The sequence below is a fragment of the Centropristis striata genome, chromosome 21, assembly GCF_030273125.1.
Source record: "Centropristis striata isolate RG_2023a ecotype Rhode Island chromosome 21, C.striata_1.0, whole genome shotgun sequence".
In the NCBI taxonomy this organism is placed as follows: domain Eukaryota; kingdom Metazoa; phylum Chordata; class Actinopteri; order Perciformes; family Serranidae; genus Centropristis; species Centropristis striata.
This window is the reverse complement of record NC_081537.1, coordinates 26366128-26384985: the sequence shown is the minus strand read 5'-3', so window position 1 is coordinate 26384985 and position 18858 is coordinate 26366128. Positions and strand designations below refer to the sequence as shown.

At 40.8% G+C, this 18858-nt stretch overlaps 2 protein-coding genes across 3 annotated transcripts in view; one reads left to right on the top strand and one right to left on the bottom strand.

Moving 5' to 3' along the window:
• Positions 1-52: 52 nt before the first annotated feature.
• On the bottom strand, positions 53-14378 carry arg1 (arginase 1). The gene is made up of 8 exons (XM_059324206.1): positions 14223-14378; positions 14048-14120; positions 10534-10708; positions 8410-8569; positions 1802-1896; positions 1516-1620; positions 1057-1193; positions 53-701 (listed from the first exon to the last, which is right to left on the bottom strand). The coding sequence occupies exons 1-8, from the start codon at positions 14340-14342 to the stop codon at positions 538-540; spliced, it is 1029 nt and encodes a 342-aa protein (XP_059180189.1). The 5' UTR covers positions 14343-14378; the 3' UTR covers positions 53-537.
• Positions 14379-15010: 632 nt separating this feature from the next.
• The window catches only part of heatr1 (HEAT repeat containing 1), a 39928-nt gene continuing 36080 nt past the window's right edge, over positions 15011-18858 (top strand). For both annotated transcript variants that reach the window (XM_059324194.1, XM_059324193.1), the window contains exons 1-3: positions 15011-15150; positions 16797-16954; positions 17491-17707. In XM_059324194.1, coding sequence (XP_059180177.1) covers positions 16813-16954; positions 17491-17707 — 359 coding nt within the window. In that variant the 5' untranslated portion in view covers positions 15011-15150; positions 16797-16812. The remainder of the gene's footprint in view (positions 15151-16796; positions 16955-17490; positions 17708-18858) is intronic.

Here is an 18858-nt window from a genome sequence, read left to right as displayed (position 1 = left end):
TAGTTCCAACATTCAGGTGTCATGGGCAAATACAAATTCTTAATAAATTGATTTAAACAGGATAAAATTAATTTTATTACATTTTCAGGTTATAAACATTATTTTTCATTTATCTTAATACATTAAAATCTCAAACAGTTCATAAAGCTCAAACAATTCATTGATTATTCTATCAATCCGACACTGACAACAATTTTGACCATGAATCACTTGTTTTTAATTAAACTATATGCTGCTTTATAATGTATCATAGTATAAATCTTTGTGTTTTGGAAGAAACAAGCAATCCGCACAAGTCACTTTTTTCTCACTTTCCCGACCAAATTAATAACAAAATTGCAGATTAAGTAATAAATTACACAGTACTTGCTCTATTAAAACTGAACTCTGTGGACTTCAGTGACATTAATGTCACAGTCGTTGTATCATCTCTGAGGTCATTAAGTCAGGATCTGATTGTCCCTTTAGTTACTGCAGGTGATTAGAGACGTTCAGGTGTCCGTCAGTGCAGTCAAGGAAGCCACCGTCGTTCCCCCATCAAGGCTCTGGCAGGCTGTAATCCAGCGGGTGGTTTCCCTCACGGCGGCGTCCGAAACAGGCGAGCAGCAGATCCACCGCCGTGTTCACCGTGGACTGGACTTTCTCTTCAGTCTGACCCCTGAGAGGGTTTACCTCCACCATGTCCACTGCCGACAGAAGACCTGCAGGAAGAGGACATTTGGGACAGAACATTAATCAATCTCACCGTGCATCAATTTTTAGTGCCCTGCAAATCTGCAGTGTGATTCTGGTCACGTGCTCTCTATATGCAGTTTAATTCTGGTCATGTTTTCTCTGTCTGCAGTTTATTTCTGGTCATGTTTTCTCTGTCTGCTGTTTATTTCTGGTCATGTTTTCTCTGTCTGCTGTTTAATTCATGTTTTCTTCATCAGCACTGCGGTTCAGGTCATGTTTTCTATTCTTTTTTTTAATCTACAGTGCAATGCTGCTTCTGGTTAAGTTTTCTTCATCTGCAGTACAATTCTGCTCCTGTACGTTGGAGTTTGGAGTCGTTACCTGTCTGACTGAGGTATTCAGCGATGTAGACTCCCTCTCTGTAGCTCAGCCCTCCGACTACAGGTGTCCCGGTTGCCGGAGTAACAGAGGGGTCGATGGCATCAATGTCGTAGCTTAGGTGAATCGGTTTCTTCGCTCTGTACAAATAACAAAAACACATTTATTATAACTATAATCATGTTTAATTAATTTTTCTAATTTATATATCGTTATTACTATAATTCGCCTACTGCACCGCTCCCCAATGCCTATCTCTGTGGCCAGTGGGCCTGCGGGGCGGAAGCTACATGTAGATTTCTCTGGCTGTGCCTGGCGCAGCGCCAATGGTCAAGGCCCAGTTACTAGACGCTTACTGGCAAGCTCCCCACGCAGGGCCAGGCGAGGTGGTCCAACAACTTTTCTCCCAGTGTCAGAGAGAACAGATAACAGGTGGTTGTTGAGTTAAAAATAAAAGGTTACTTGGCAGAGAGGTAGTCACAGGTCTCCTCCATGACTTTGGCAACACCGAGTTGATCCACCTCTGACATGGAAAACACTTTCACACCCAGAAGCTTCAGGATGTAGCTGCGGAAAAAAAAAAATCAAATAATAATTACTTCCTCCATCCAGAGCCACATAACTTAATAACAAGTCACACTTGATATATTCTGCTTTCCACAAAATGAAAAACATTACTATACTTTAATGTGGAAAATGAAGTGAGTAAATTTACTGGCAGTCTCAGTGACTCGAGATAAAAACGTACTGTTCTGCTGGATCCACGTCTCTCAGTCCGATGTAGACGAGATCTTTTGCCGACACACACGGATTAATCCAAGAGAAGTTTGGCAGGACAGGAATCTACTGAAACAACAAGACAGAAACTATATAATATTATATTTCACCACTGCCACTACCCTGTAATTTGGCTTTTAGTGCTAGTTTTGATACACCTTTTTTAAAATACCCCTTATTAACTACATAACACATGTCCTGATGTGGTTACCCTGGCTTTATTTTAGAATGTATTTGAAAATGTTAATGCTTATTTTCAAAGCCCTAAATCATCTAGTTATTTTTGCATTTTTGTAATTTTAATGCATTTTTTTTTTTTTTTTTAAAGTATCAATTCCTTAAAACATCATTTCTTTTTGCATGCAAAACAGAAATAACAATTTGTGGCACATTTTTTATCAATAAATGAATGGTAACATTTTATTAGTAGTAGTATTTTTGGAAAATGCAATGGGATATTAACTTATTACATTTTTTAAAATGTATTTAATTTTTTAAAAGCTGTTATGTTAACAGCAACTTTCATCAATAGCCAAAATAATAAAATAAATAGTACATGACTTTAATAATACCATTACAGATATCAAAAACTATATACAAATTAAGGCACTCATTTATTTACTTTTATTTAATTGAAAATTAAATTTAAAAAAATTAATACATTGTGGAGGGGGCGTGGTGCATCAGCTGCAGGAGAGAGGTGTGGAGAGGGCTCAGGAGAGCAGCGCCAGGTGAGAGTGATTGACACACCTCAGTCTGGTTAGTTAATCACTCTCCTTTTTAACACAGTATCGGGCTGGACCAGAGGAGGAACGTTTGGCAACACAGAGACTGGGATGCAAACTCCGGCAGCATAATTCCTGGAAGGTGCCTGTGAGCGGCTTCGTGTCATTTAAATGTGTTGTCATTATTCAATAAAGATACAAAGATCATCTCCGCTCTCTGTCATCACTGCTAAATAACCCACAGTGGCATCAGAGTACGCCACATTGGCGCCCAACGTGCTTTAGCAGTGAACAGGAAAGAAGGATGTCAGAGCCACAGCAACCAGTGACTACACTGGCACAGATGTTGGTGGAGGTTGCTGCAATGAGCCGGGACCAGGCTGCGCTGAACAGACAGCAGCTGGCGACACTCCAGTTCCAGGCGGAGAGACAGGTCGAGCTGCTGGAGGTGATGGTGAGGCGGGCAGGGGCAGCGTCATCAGCCCCCTCGCTCGCCGGGATCACGCTCCATAAGATGGCAGCGCATGGTGATCCACAGACTTTTTTGGAAATGTTTGAGGCAACTACGACGGCGTGCAACTGGCCAGAGGAGGAGTGGGCGGTGCGGCTGCTTCCCCTACTGTCAGGGGACGCTCAAACGACGGCACTCGGCCTGCCTGGAACCTCCCGAGGCCAATACGGAGGGATCAAGCGAGCGGTCCTTGACCGTTTGGGGTTTTCGGCGGAAGACCAGCGCCGCAGGTTCCGGGGCGCCAAGCTGGGACCCGCTGATCGGCCGTTCGTCTTTGCGCAGCAGCTGAAAGACGCGGTGACCAGATGGCTGCAAATGGGGGACTCTGCAGGAGAGGGGCGGCTGCTGGAAGAGATCGTCTTGGAGCAGTTCGTGGAGGGGCTCCCAGCTGCCACCTCGGACTGAGTGCACTGCCACTGCCTGGCGGACCTGGCGGCTGCCATAACCCTGGCGGAGGACCATCTGGCTGTTCTCTCCTGGGGACGGGCACATGAGGGTCGGCCAGCCTCTCCAGTCGGTCCCATTCCGGCGCCCCGCAGGAGACAGGTGCCGGGCCCCCAGCCCTCCACACCCGCTAGACCCTCTCCTCGCCCTTGCACTAATCCCCCCTCTCTTTTCTGTCCTTCCCAGGCTCCAGCCGCTACGGGCGCTGCTCTCTAACCCACAGAGAGTTCCTCAGGCGGCAGGGCAGGAGTGCTGGAGGTGTGGACAACCCGGACACTTCCGTCGAGAGTGTCCACTCATGGAGGTTGGTCAAGTGGTCAGAGTTGTCGGCCCTCCAGCACCCTCCCCCGGTCCAGGAGGGACGTACAGCGTTCCGGTAAGGATCCAGGGTGGAACACATCAGGCGATGGTGGACTCGGGCTGCACGCAGTTTATAGTTCACCAGAATCTGATTCGACCCGGGGCATTGATAGAGGCGGACTGGGTGGATATTAGGTGTGTGCATGGGGACATTCACAAATATCCTGTAGTACCAGTGGAAATTCGGTTTAAGGGAAAAAAGCATAGTGTGAAGGCTGCGGTTAGTTCCCGCCTGACACATCCCCTGATTCTGGGTACTGATTGGCCGGGGTTTGACAGATTAGTGGGACAGTGTGTGGGGGTGCGTTCATGACCGACAGGGACATGGGATATGTGCTCTGTGCTCAGTGGCGACGCGAGGTTGTCCGACACTGCAGACGGGGAGGGGGAGACCGTGTTTGCCTCCGTGGAAGATTTTCCACTCGAACAGTCTCGTGATGATACTCTACGCTTTGCCTTCGACCAAGTGATAAAAATTGATGGTCACATGGTGCGCCCTGACACAGCGTTAACGTATCCACACTTCTCATTGCGCAGGGACAGATTATACAGAGTGAGTCATGACACTCAGACAAATGATTATTAATTACCGAGTTGTTGGTACCAAAAAGCCGCCGGGAAATGGTTTTCCAGGCGGCTCATTTTAACCCGATGGCTGGACATATGGGGTATGGAAAGACACTGAACCGTGTAATGGCCCGATTCTATTGGCCAGGCATTCAGGCCTGCCCTGAATGCCAGTTGGTTAACCAACCGGCCGTCCCGAGAGCGCCCTTGCGCTCATTACCACTGATTGAGATCCCGTTTGAACGTATTGGGATGGATCTCATCAGGCCATTTCACCGGAGCACACGGGGATATCGATTTGTGTTAGTTCTCGTGGATTACACAACGCGATATCCAGAGACAGTGCCACTGCGCACCATCTCTGCAAAGAGTGTGGTGCAGGCACTGTTTCAAGTTGTCTCCCGAGTCGGGATCCCGAAAGAGATCCTGACTGACCAAGGCACCCAGTTTATGTCACGAACACTGAGAGAACTGTACGGATTATTGGGCATCAAGTCTATTCGAACCAGTGTTTACCACCCGCAAACTGACGGCCTTGTTGAGCGCCTGAATAAGACTTTGAAGTCCATGATCCGTAAGTTTGTGCACGATGATAGTCGTAATTGGGATAAGTGGCTAGATCCTCTGCTGTTTGCAGTGCACGAGGTACCCCAGGCCTCCACGGGATTTTCTCCCTTTGAACTGCTGTTTGGCAGAAAACCACGCGGGGTTTTGGACCTGGTTAAAGAAAGCTGGGAGGAAGGTTCCAAGCCCCAGTAAAAACTAAGTACAATACGTCCTGGACCTGAGAGCAAAACTCCACACACTGGGGCGGTTATCACGGGAGAATTTGCTCCGGGCCAAGGAACATCAGCAGTGGCTGTACAACAGAGGATCTAAGCTAAGACAATTTTCACCGGGAGATAAAGTGCTTGTATTACTCCCGTCTTCTACCTCCAAATTACTCGCCAAGTGGCAAGTACCCTTTGTGGTCACACGACGAGTGGGTGATGTCGATTATGAGCTTGTGCGATCTGACAGGGGAGGGGCTACGCAGATTTATCACCTCAACCTCCTTAAAGCATGGAGAGAGGCTGAGTCTGTTTCCCTGGTGACGGCAATTACAGAGAGAGATGAGTTGGGGCCTAAGGTTCCAAAATCGGCCAATCCTGCCTCGCTCCTTTGTGAAAACCATCTCTCACCGTCCCAGAGAACAGATATTGCCAGGTTGCAACAGAGTTACGCTGACGTGTTCTCCCCCCTGCCAGGACGCACAAGCCTTATTCAACACCATGTTGAGACTCACCCGGGCGTGACGGTGCATTCACGGCCCTATCGGTCACCTGAAAAAAAGAGAAAAGTGGTTCAGGCAGAATTGAAAGCTATGCTGGAGATGGGGGTAACAGAAGAGTCCAACGGTGTCTGGTGTAGCCCCATCATTCTTGTAAGCAAGAAGGATGGGACGGTTCTGTGTGGACTATCGCAGGGTGAATGATGTTTCACGGTTTGACGCCTATCCAATGCCCCGGGTCGACGAGCTCCTGGATCGCCTGGGCACTGCTCTTTTTTTCACGACACTGGATTTGACCAAGGGCTACTGGCAGATTCCCCTATCTCCAGAGTCCAGGAAGAAAACGGCCTTCTCCACTCCGTACGGTTTGTACCAATTTGTTACACTTCCTTTCGGGTTGTTCGGGGCCCCAGCCACATTTCAACGCCTCATGGACCGCGTGCTGCATCCACATGTTGCATATGCTGCCGCCTACCTGGATGATGTAATCATCCATAGCACCACCTGGGCGGAGCATGTGCAGCAGGTGGCTGCGGTGCTGGATTCACTGAGGCAGGCGGGGCTCATGGCCAACCCGAAGAAGTGTGCAGTTGGACGGAGGAAGGTACGGTATCTGGGGTACCACTTGGGCGGCGGGCAGGTGCGTCCACAGGTAGATAAGACAGCTGCTATTGCAGCCTGCCAAAGGCCCAAGACCAAAAAAGAGGTGCGGCGGTTCTTGGGGCTGGCAGGCTATTACCAGCGATTTATCCCCAACTTTGCTGAGCTGCCAGCCCCTTGACTGACCTCACCCGAAAGGGTGCCTCAGATACGGTCCAGTGGACGGAGCAGTGCCAGGTGTCGCTTGAGAGGGTTAAACAGACCCTCTGTGGGGAGCCTCTTCTCCACACACCTAACTTCTCTCTCCCTTTTGTCCTGCAGACTGATGCGTCGGCTGATGCGACGGCTCCCCGGCCTAAGTCGGGCGGTGGAGGTATGTGGAGGGGGCGTGGTGCATCAGCTGCAGGAGAGAGGTGTGGAGAGGGCTCAGGAGAGCAGCGCCAGGTGAGAGTGATTGACACACCTGAGTCTGGTTAGTTAATCACTCTCTCCTTTTTAACACAGTAGCGGGCTGGACCTGAGGAGGAACATTTGGCAACACAGAGACTGGGACACGAACGCCGGCAGCATAATTCCTGGTAGGTGCCTGTGAGCGGCTTCGTGTCATTTAAATGTGTTGTCATTATTCAATAAAGATACAAAGATCATCTCCGCTCTCTGTCATCACTGCTAAAGAACCCACAGTGGCATCAGAGTACGCCACATTAAAAATACATTTTAAAAATTACAGTAGCATTTTATCTATTAATTATCCATCCATTCTCGTCCGCTTATTCGGTGCCTGGTCGCAGGGGCAGCAGGCTAAGAAGGGGCATTCCAGGCGCCCCTCTCCCCAGCCACAACGTCCAGCTCCTTCTGGGGGACCCCGAGGCGTTCCCAGGCCAGGCGAGAGATATAATCCCTCGACCATGTTCTGGGTCTTCCCCGGGGCCTCCTACCAGTTGAACGTGCCCGGAACACCTCTAACGGGAGGCGCCTGGGAGGATCCTTATCAGATGCCCAAACCACTTCAGCCTTTCGACGCCAAGGAGCAGCGGCTCTACTCCGAGCTCCCTCCGGATGTCTGAGCTCCTCACCCTATCTCTAAGGCCGAGTCCAGCCACCCTACGGAGGAAGCTCATTTCAGCCACTTGTATCTGCGATCTTGTTCTTTCGGTCACTACCCAAAGCTCATGACAATAGGTGAGGGTTGGAACGTAGATGGACCGGTAAACCGAGAGCTTTGCCTTCCGGCTCAGCTCCTTCTTCACCACGACGGTCCGGTACAACGCCCGCATCACTGCTGACACCGCACCAAACCGCCTGTCCATCTCACGCTCCATTCTACCCTCACTCATGAACATGACCCCGAGATACCTGAACTCCTTCGCTTGAGGCAGTATCTCTCCCCACAGGGAGGATGGAGGTCTCGGTCTGATGAAGCCAAAAGAACCACATCATCTGCAAAAAGCAGAGATGCAATTTTAAGGTCACCAAACCGGACCCCTTCCTCCCCCCGGCTGCGCCTTGAGATCCTGTCCATGAAAACCACGAACAAAATCGGAAACAAGGGGCAACCCTGGCGGAGGCCGACACCCACTGGGAACGTGTTTGACGTTGTGCCGAGTATGCGGACACAGCTCTCACTTTAGTTATACAGGGACTGGATAGCTCGTAGCAACGAGCCCGGTACCCCATATTCCCGCATTACCCCCCACAAGACTCCCCGAGAGACGCGGTTGTAGGCCTTCTCCAAGTCCACAAAACACATGTAGACTGGATGAGCAAACTCCCATGACCCCTCCAGAAGTCTCGCCAGAGTAAAGAGCTGGTCAGTTCCTTCACGTAAATGTATTTTAAAAAACATGCAATGCAATAAAATGGAAATGCAAAAGAAAATGTATACAGAAATAAATGTCAAAAGTTCAATAAAAAATACAAAATTCATTCATTCATTTAAAATACATTAATTTGGTCAAAAGGAAAATAGATACAGAGGGAAATGAAAACAGATATATCAATTTATGACACATTTTATCAATTGTTTAATAAATTACGAGTCACTTCACACGTTGGATTTGTCCTAATCAGCCCCCCCACTCAGGACAAACTAATAAACTGACTTTTGAGTGCAGCTCGTGCAGCAGGTAGGACATCGGCTGGCCGTGGATGTTCCCGGTGTACGAGCTCAGTGGCGTGTTGATGTCGGCGTGGGCGTCCACCCACACGACGCTCAGATCTCCCACCGCCGCAGAGTGACCATGAATCGAGCCGATCGCCAAACTGAAGAACACATGAGCCACAGAGAGCGAGAGAGCGACATTTCATCCCTATATTGTCCTTAAAAATGGTTTTAACAAGTAATTACTCAGTGTAGTACTTTTTGATGAGTTTTGGTAGTTGAAGTTAATTTTATTATGCCAGTACTTTTGTACTTTAACTTTACTTTTATTCTAAAAACAAGACTTTCACAAGAAACAAAGTATTTCTACACTGTGGTACTGCTAATTTTACCTTAATGGTTTAAATCAAAACTTAATCACAAGTATTTCCTCACAGTTTTTGTGCAGGTTTACATGGTAGGATAGGTTTCTGCCAAATAAATAAATAAAAATAATTTGCCATTAAATATACCCAAAAATAATATTTAAAATAAATGTTATTTTTTCTATTTCAATGTGCTTCTTTATTTATTCACCTTTTGCAACATCTTGCTTACATTTGTTTTTAAATAAATGTTTCCTTTTTTTTAAAAACATTTTTATTTAATGTATTTTTCCCGTTTATTTTATTTCCCCCACACTTACTTATTCATGTTTATTTCATTTAAAAAATAATTTCTGCATGCAAAAGAAATATCAATTTGAGTCACGTGATCAATTAATTCATGTCTACATTATATTTAATATTGTTTTTGATACATTTAATGGCATATTAATTGAGTAATTTATATATGTATTACCCCCAACTTATTTACTGATATATTATTTCCTTTAAAAAATGTATTTCTGCATGTAAAATCGATCACAAATTCATTACGAATCAATTTACGTTCAAATGTTGACATATTTTATTTAATAAATTAATGTAAACTTTTTTTTATATCAGTTTTAGTACATTTCAAGGCAATATATTTATTGTTCAATTACTTAGGTTTTGATTTGGTAGCATTTGTCCTTCAAAGTTTACAGGTTTAAAAAAAACATGAATTAAAATCAAATGGAGTTTTTGTGTGTGTGTGTGTGTGTGTGTGTGTGTGTGTGTGTGTGTGTGTGTGTGTGTGTGTGTGTGTGTGTGTGTCCGTCCTGCTGGTGGATGATTGACAGACTACTGTTGTTACTGAACACACACACCAAAGAAACTTGAACATTTTTACTAATGACTGAGTGAAGTTCAGCAGAGTGTAAAAAATAATGATAAACAATAGTGATGTCCACGCTGAAACTAACACACAAATACTGCCTTAAAGTACACACTTGATGTAATTGTACTTTACTTCAGACTTTTCATTTCATGCTACTCCTATCTGACAGCTTTAATGACTTTTACATATACAAGACTTTTTACACACAAATGGATGACAAAATAAAACAAACAGATGTACCAAAAATAATATAAAAAAATAAATGTGATATACATTTATATTTTTGTTTTACAGAGATAAAGAAATGTACTGAAAAACGATAAAGTGAGTAAAATAAAAATAAAAATAAAGAAAGAAAATTTAAAGAATACTCTAAATGATTAAAAAATGAAAATGTGATTTAAGTAAATAAATAGGGCAATTAATATAAAGGTAGACTTAAATATCAAATTATGTCATGTTGCCTTTTCTTAATTAATGCCCAATATTTAATATTATTTTGTGACATTTAATATTTAACATATAACATTATTTAATCAGATTGAATGACTGATTCATTCTAGCAGCTTCTGTCCTCCATTAGGGGAATTTATGTATTTATTTATTTATGTTTTAAGTGTTGTAAGTCCAGCTGAAACCATTAATACATTCATAAAGTAGTCTATTGACGATTCATTAATTGAAGTCATTTTTAATCTAAAAGCATTTCACCTTTCAATTTGTGTTCCCTTTTCATTATTATTTTAATTAATTTTATGATATTTTCGTAATATTTAAAATTTTTAGTCAGTTCAATTGAATTCAGGACTGCATCAGAGCATTTTCATAGTGCAGTATTTGTGCTTTTACTGCACTAACTCGAGTACTTCCTGTCCAGACTCACCTGTGGTCTCCTCCCAGCATCACTGATGTATGTCCGTCCATCTTTGCGGCCCGCACTGCCTCTGACAGCCTCTGGTTGGCGCCGCCCACCGCCCGAACACATTTCACCCGACCCACTGGCTTGTCGTCTGCCACGTCCTCAAACTCCAGGTTCCCATAATCCTTCACTGCACAGCCTGCATGAAAAATTGAATAAAGAATGACCAGACAGGCTGTGTAAATTAAAGAGGCTAAATTGAATTGAGAAAAATACATAAATACAACGAAACTTTGGTAACTGTTTCTCTCTCTGTCTATCTTTCTTTCTCTTTAGTCATCAGAGTTGAGGAAAGTATAGCTTGATGAGTTAATAACAACAATAATAACTTTATTTGTTTTACACCTTTCATACATAAAATGCAGCTCAAAGTGCTTCAGTGTCTGTGCAAATGTTTTGCAAGGTAAACAGGTTTGTGCAGACGGACTGAACAACCTGCTGCACGGGGGATCAGTAACCTATGAAACATTCACACACACACACACACACACACACACACACACACACACACACACACAGATGTAAATGTTCAGTTTTAGTTCGAACACGTGTCTTCTTCAGTCCTTGAAAAGCTGAGACACAAACGACAAAATAAATCAGCTTTTCTGTTACGAGAAGTTATCAAATTAAATATGCAATTTGTAAATGAGTTGATAAATAGATTACTGGAACAAAAATAATAATAAAGATAAAGCATAGCCGTTAATTAGTTAGTAAAAGTAAGTAATTTAGAGTAATTTATTTATTATTTTGGCAGCTTCTGTCCTCCAGATCCAGACATCCGATGACTTTCATCTGGTTCAAATAGAGTTAAAAACCACCAAAGTCTTGCTTTAAACTGGATACACATTTCTCAAAAAATTATTAGAAACATTTGAGATAATTTAAGTGATTATCAGTACGACTCAACTACACATTGGACTTTTTGACGCTAAAATGTTACATATTCATGTTTAGTTGTGTCATGTTCTTTGTTTTGACATCTGAAAGTTTCTCTTACATCCAACCTTGATCCTCACAACACACACACACACACACACACACACACACACACACACACACACACACACACACACACACACACACACACACACACACACACACTTACCTGTACAGGCAGCAAAGTGAGGGCCAAGACGATTCACCCTTTCTGCTGTACTTAGAGACAAATGGATCTTGCACTTCAACACTATGTGGCCCCTAACTCCAGTTTCCACTTCATCTTTTTTTAAAATACAAAGGAACAATAAAATGTGAAAAAGTATTTTACCATTATAGTGAGGACTTTCTCATGGGGGCGGTAATGAATCCATTTCTGGTCAGACCATTTACGTTTTTAGATTATATTCATTCTTTGCTTCCTTTTTATGTTGCACTATGGACAAATACTTATAATATAAAATAAATAATAAATTATTCTAGGTGTGTTTTATAGGAATTGCAGAGTTTTTAGGTTTATTAGTGAGAAGAATATGCATAATGTTTTGTCCCTTCAGATTAAAGTGTCTGATCAGATTAAAGTGTGTCCCAGATTCAAGCTGTCAAGTCTGTCACAACACTGTGATGACTAATCAAGTTACATTTAAACATCAAACACACAGGTTAAAGTCAACTGTTGTTATTAAAACTGTCTAACGGACAAACAAAAAAAATTAAAGAATTAATGAATTATCTTCAGTTAAGAGCTCAGAAGTCACAGTTTCAACTTTTTGATTTTCTTCAAGTTCAAAAGCTGAAACATGTTCTTTTTCTCTTGTGTTTTGTTTAAAAATGTTTGTAACAGAAAGACAGTACGGTGGCCCTGAGAACTCACAGCGCTTAACAAGACACATGCACATGCTAACGTGAGCGGGCTATCAAGACGAAGACCAACTCGGTGCTGTTGAGAGAGACCAACTCAAATGTGCATCATTCATTTATTTGATTTGTTTAACTGCAATGTAATTGATATGGGCTAGTGGGCTCGCGCTATATATCACTTTATGACATGAAAATATCATTATCATGAAATAACGTGATAATTTCACGTTATAACGTTAAGTGACGTTATAATGTGAAATTATCATTATCTTGAAATAACGTGGTAATATCACAAGCGTGTCCAGACGTGTGCATCACTTTTAAGTGTCCTCTGGAAACACTTCTGTTGTTTTGTGGTCTATTTGCAGCGCTTTTTTCTTATTGTTTGTGTTTTGGTCTTTGCAGCGCGTTTTCTAAATGCTGTTCTTCTTTTTTTGTTTTGTTTCAGCGCTGTGAGCTCTCAGGGCCACCGTAAGACAGCTCTTTCTGGTACAACCGCTGCCTCCAGCTGTCAGTTAATTTATTAGTCTTATTTGTTTGTTAACCTTTATAAAACACCAGAAGTCACACAATAGCCATGCTAACAATGAAGGCAGCAGTGGACCACCAACTCCTGTGTTCTGTGAGCTAAAATTACTGTTCAATGGAGCCTGGTGTCGTTGAAGAGATCATTTTTAGACACCTAAAAAAAAATCAAGATCAGTTTCAGTGTATGTTTTATTCACAATATGTTCACATATTTACCTGGCTGTCAGACAGCTATTTCTGTTATGTATGGTCTCTTCGAAGCCACCAGACTCCCTTAACAAAAAGTCATTTTATCTCACAGGACAAAGGAGTTGTTGGTCTACTGGTGCCTCTAATGTTTAGGTTTTTTTGTGTTAATGTGTGACTTTTGTGTTTTTAAAGGATTATGGATGAACAAAAAATAACAAACTAACTTAACAGTAGAGACAGCAGTGGACCAACAACTCTTGTGTTCTGTGAGCTTAAATTACTGTTTTTGTCAATGGAGTCTGGTAAAGTGAGAGAAAAAAAATACTGTGCACTCACCTTAAGTAGGATTTTAAATTAAGTATTTTTCTAGTTTTATTTGTATTATTGGTAGGCTAATTTAACTGAAGGACCTGAGTACTTCTTCCACCCCTGAGAACCATTAGCCTACTTTTACTTTTAAACTGATAATACTTTTTACTCAAGTAGCATTTTAAATTAAGTATTTTGAAGTATGTTTACATCATTGTATCAGTACTTTTAAGTTAAATAACCCAATTAGAACTGGAGGTTAACTTTTGTTGGCCTACATTTAGCTGATGATACTTATGTACTTCAACTACATTTCAAATTCAGAAAATTGAATTTAAATGCAGTATTTTTATATTTTAGCATTAGTACTTTTACTTAAGCAAAGAACTTGAGTACTTCTTTCCCCCTTAGAATCTGTACTTTACTATAATACTCCTTATTTATAATAAGGAATATGTACTTTTACTTCAGTAGGATTTTAAATGCGATTTTACTTGAGATGGAGTACTCCATTCATTATTTGAAAGATGAAATAATGGAGAATTTTCACATTGTTGTATTAGTGCTTTTACACACGCACGCGCGCGCAGACACACGCACGCGCGCACACACACACACACACACACACACACACACACACACACAAACTCACCCTGTTCTTGCAAACGGTGCAGCAGTCCCGCAGCTCTGATCAGGTCCGGTCCTTGCTCCACTCCGCCGCGAGGCTGTAGCAGCACAAGAACATGAAGGGTTACACACGCACGCACGCACACGCACGCACACGCACACACACACACACACACACACACACACACACACACACACACCTGTCCCCTGGAGAAAGGTGCTCCAATGATCCCGGCTGACCGCTCCTGATGATGATGATGATGATGATGATGAAGGCTCCGGCCGGGAACGAGCCGCATAAGCGTCCTCGCGCTCCTCATGCTGACTGACACCGACTGACCGACCGACCAGACCCTAAAAACTCTCTGTGACGTCACCGCCCGGGACACGAAGGTGTGACGACGTGTGACGCCATCAAATAGTAAATGAGCAGCTTGTCTGTTTACAGCCAACGTAAAATATTTTATTTGAACTTTTTATTTAACCCTGAGCCCACAACAGACATTTGTGGCTGTTATATTTTATATTTTATAATTTGTTATTTTCATTTTTTACTTTTATTTGCTTCTTTGGGACAGGAATCAGAATTGAATTAAAATAAAAATGATAATCAGTGTAAGTACTTTTACTCAACGACTGTGCTTAAATAGAGTTTTGAGGTGCTCATCTGTTGTATGATATCCATTTTTATTTATATAGATAAAAACTTATGAGGGAAAAATAACCAGGAAAGTAAATAAATAGGTCAGTTAATACAAAGCTATGTAAATGTATAAGCAAAAGAAGACAGAAATGTCAGAGTTCCTCACATTTGATCATTTAATTCATATCTACATTTATTTTTTGTTATTTTTAGTGGAATAATACAAATTAATACATATAGCATTCATTTTCTTTATTTTGTTGTTATTTATAGTTTCTGTTATTATTTGTATACCGTATTTATTTTTACTTTATTCTTTTCAACCGTGCTGTGATTGGCTCGTAGTCTTGACCTCATCGTCCCGCCCTACTATGCTGTGATTGGCTAGTACTCGACGTGACGTGACCCGGATGAAGAATCACAACGAGGTCGCCTCACAAGTCAACAACGTGTATCCATGTGTTTTACCGACTTACAGAAAACAGGTCAGAGTTTTTAATAACTTTTAAATGATCCGAGTTAATTCAATAACGTTGTGAACTTTTTCCGACGTGTTTTAGTTCATGTTCGTTGGTCGTGAGACATTTAGTTTCGTTTCTTCCACGTTTGAGAAGTCAGAAGTCGGCAAGTTAGCTTAACGAGCTAACATCAGCACTCATTTAGTATAACTAGGTAGAGTAAAATAACTAGTTTTGTGAATACGTTTAATAAAAAAGACTGCTGTCTGGCAGCGTTAATTAACACAGTGTTGCACGAAGAAATACGGTTAAAACTTAAATACTGTATGAGAAGACTGTTCTCTGGCTGCAGCTACTACACTGGATTATTATCTGAATAATGCAGCAATTAATGAGACCATGTTCTCGCCTCATCTTTTACATGCCAAACTACCCTGGAGAAACTGCAGATTTAATGTTATCTTGATGCACGCTCTACATCGTCACCCTGTTAAAATAATCGCCTAACTCATTTTTTCAAGTTTTGCATGAAACACAAAAAACTTCACCAAAAGTGTAACATATGACATTTATTGATTATTTCACTCAAAAAGGATGTAACAAAGGATGGCTATTGGCATAGTAATAACACTGTGTGTCAATTATGTAACTTATGAGAAATAAATGACGTAGGCAATTTTTTGAACATGCCTTTGTGACTTAAGCAAGATATGGTAAAACTTTATTTTGAAGGTGTCTACATAAGAGTCACACAAGCCTGTCAGAAACATGACATGACAAGTATCATGAGCATTAATGTTACTTCAAAGTGTTATTAATGTTCATGACACATCCCATGTCATATTTCTTATGTAGACACCTTCAAAATAAAGTGTTACCGTATCTTGCTTAAGTCACAAAGGCACAAAGGCATTTTATTTTGACTTAGGCATAATAAATCCGCTTAAGTCACACACTTGACATAGGCCATTATCTTAAAGGGATAAAATCACATGATCTGATCAACTGAGGATGTAGGTGATTTTACCAGAGGTGGCCGGCGTCATGAGGAGATGATTTAGGAAAAAATAACAATTTTGACAAAAAATGACTTATTATAATATAATATTATACATTATATTAATGATTATTTTAACAGTGTGACGACATGAAATGGAGTTTAGACTTTTTCTTTAACCAGAAGATCCCGTTTAGAATTTGGCGATAACACATTCAAATAATTACATATTTATCTACCTGTTAAAAAAGTAAATTGTTGCCTTTTTTTTTTTTAAATGCTTCTTACGTCATTTGCTTTTATTGCATGACAGCAAATAGAATTACTGCAACAGAATAAATTCCCATTTATGGACTTGTATGAATGTATGTATTTCCCTAGAGTATAAATGTAAAGTATTGAACCATAAATAGAATGATTGCTCTAAAATAATAGTATTTATGCTCAAAATAAAAATAACGATTGCACTAGTATGATGTAATTATTGCCCTGGATCAAGAGTATTTATTGCACTAGTACAAGTAAAAATGTTCTAAAATGGATGTATTCTTTTCATTAGAATTAATGTAATTGCAAACTTAGATTAAATGTAATTATTGCACTTGAATTGTTTTTAGTATTGCACAAGAACATAAGATGAGAGGAATGTGAGTGTAACGTTTTGTGTCTCCATCAGATTAAGAAACATCATCATGACGTCATTGGCTCACCAGCTGAAGAGGCTCGCGCTGCCTCAGAGCGACCCGAACCTTCTGACCCGGAGAGAAGTCGCCTCGCTCCTCTTCGACCCCAAAGATGCTGCTGCCATGGACAGAAGCACCTTCTATGCCCTCGGTGAGTCCTGGCCGATAAAGTGATATTTCTCTTTTAATTTGCTGCTTTATGTGTTGACCGATGTGGGTTTTAATTTATTTTGCATTTTTGGCAATTAAATATTCATTTCTGAACTGTATTTATTTAATTATTTATTCATCATTTTTCCTCTGCAATTCCCAATAATTTCTTTGAAAAACATACATATTTCTGTATGTTTTTCTTTATTGCTTTTTAATTCCCTTCTTTAAGTATTTTCTTTTTTAAGAACTCAACTATTTATATACCTTCCTATTTTTTTAAATATGAATTTCTAAATGTATTGAGTTTTTTTGCACTTTGAATTTTTTTAGTTTTTATTTATTTATTTATTTATTTATTTGTGCATGCATGCATGTTATTTTTCCTTTGCATTTAATCCCCAAATGTATTTATTTCTGTATTTTTTTCCTATGAACATGCAAAACAGAAACATATTTGTTCCACATTTGACTAATTTATTAATGCCTACATTAATTGTAATATTATTCCCCTCTGTCTGTCCTCCCCCCTCCAAGGCTGCACGGGGCTGGAGGAGCTGCTGGGAATCGAACCGGCCTTCCTGGAGTTCCAGGACACGCTTTTCAGCCGAGCCTCATTGACGCTGGAGCGCAGCGTCCAATCCAAAGAGGTCAACGAGAAGCTGGATGCCGGCATCTCGCTCTTCCTCGCCCGCCTCTGCCCGTACTTCCTCCTCAAACCGGCTCACAAGTGCATCGAGTGGCTCGTTCACCGGTACGTGAAGTCTCCTGCAGCTTTTTTTAACTGATATTTATAGTAGTTAAAGATCAACACTAAAGCAGAGTGTCAGACCTTTCTCCTTCTTATCACTGATCCAAATGTGTCTAAAGCTCAGAGTATTAAAAAGTTTACAATGCTGATAGCTGGCATCAAATATCATGTTTTAATTGTGTTTTTTTTCTCTGATCAGATATTTTCAGTTTTATTTATTCAAGTTTTAGTGCATCTATGACCACATTAGAGTGGATGATGAGAGCTGCCAAATAAATAAATGAATGAACGTACCAAAAATAATCATAAAAGAAATGTAGACAATAATTCATTAACTTTGTTTTAATTCCCTTGTTTATGTACTTTCCTTTTTAATTTTCAATTTATATATTTATTAAGTCTTTTCAATTTTCAATTTTATTTTTCTATACATTTCTAAAGTATTTTATGTATTAATTGTGTTCCAATTGCATTCTCCCAAGCATCTTTTTTGCATTTCTTCTTCATTATTCATATTCTGTGGCTGTTAGTCATGATGTGGTGTGTCATAATGATTACAACAAAACAATGCCTCCAGTTATTTTTGATATTATGTTTGGTATATTTAATGAATAAAGAATTAATACAAAATGAAATAAACAAATTAGCAGTTAAAAAATAATTTTATGTCACATCTTATCAAGAGATTATTGCTGAATTTTAATATCACTTTTAATACATTTAATGTCATTTTCATTTAAGTCACATATTTTAATTTTACTACTGAATTTTACCTTATTAATTTTATTCATATTTTTAAATGTATTTGTGTATTTCTTTTTAAATTTTGTTTTTATTATTATCTTCCTGTGAAAGTCTGATCAGTGCCTCAGACTGAACATCTGTTGTGTCAAATAGTATGTAGAGTGTTACAGCAAATATTAGGGTATGGAGTGCCTCAGACTTGTTTAGTGCTTTATTGATGTAAATTCACAGAAGAGATTGATATCACTCATGTTGAAACTCTGATCAAAGTGCTTCTGGTGGCAGGCAAGAAAGCCATCACTAGGAACTGGGGAAAGGAAACACCACCAACGAAGGATCAATGGATAATTATTGTGGAAGAAATCTCTTTAATGGAAAAATTGACACATATATTGAGGCTGCAGGAAGCA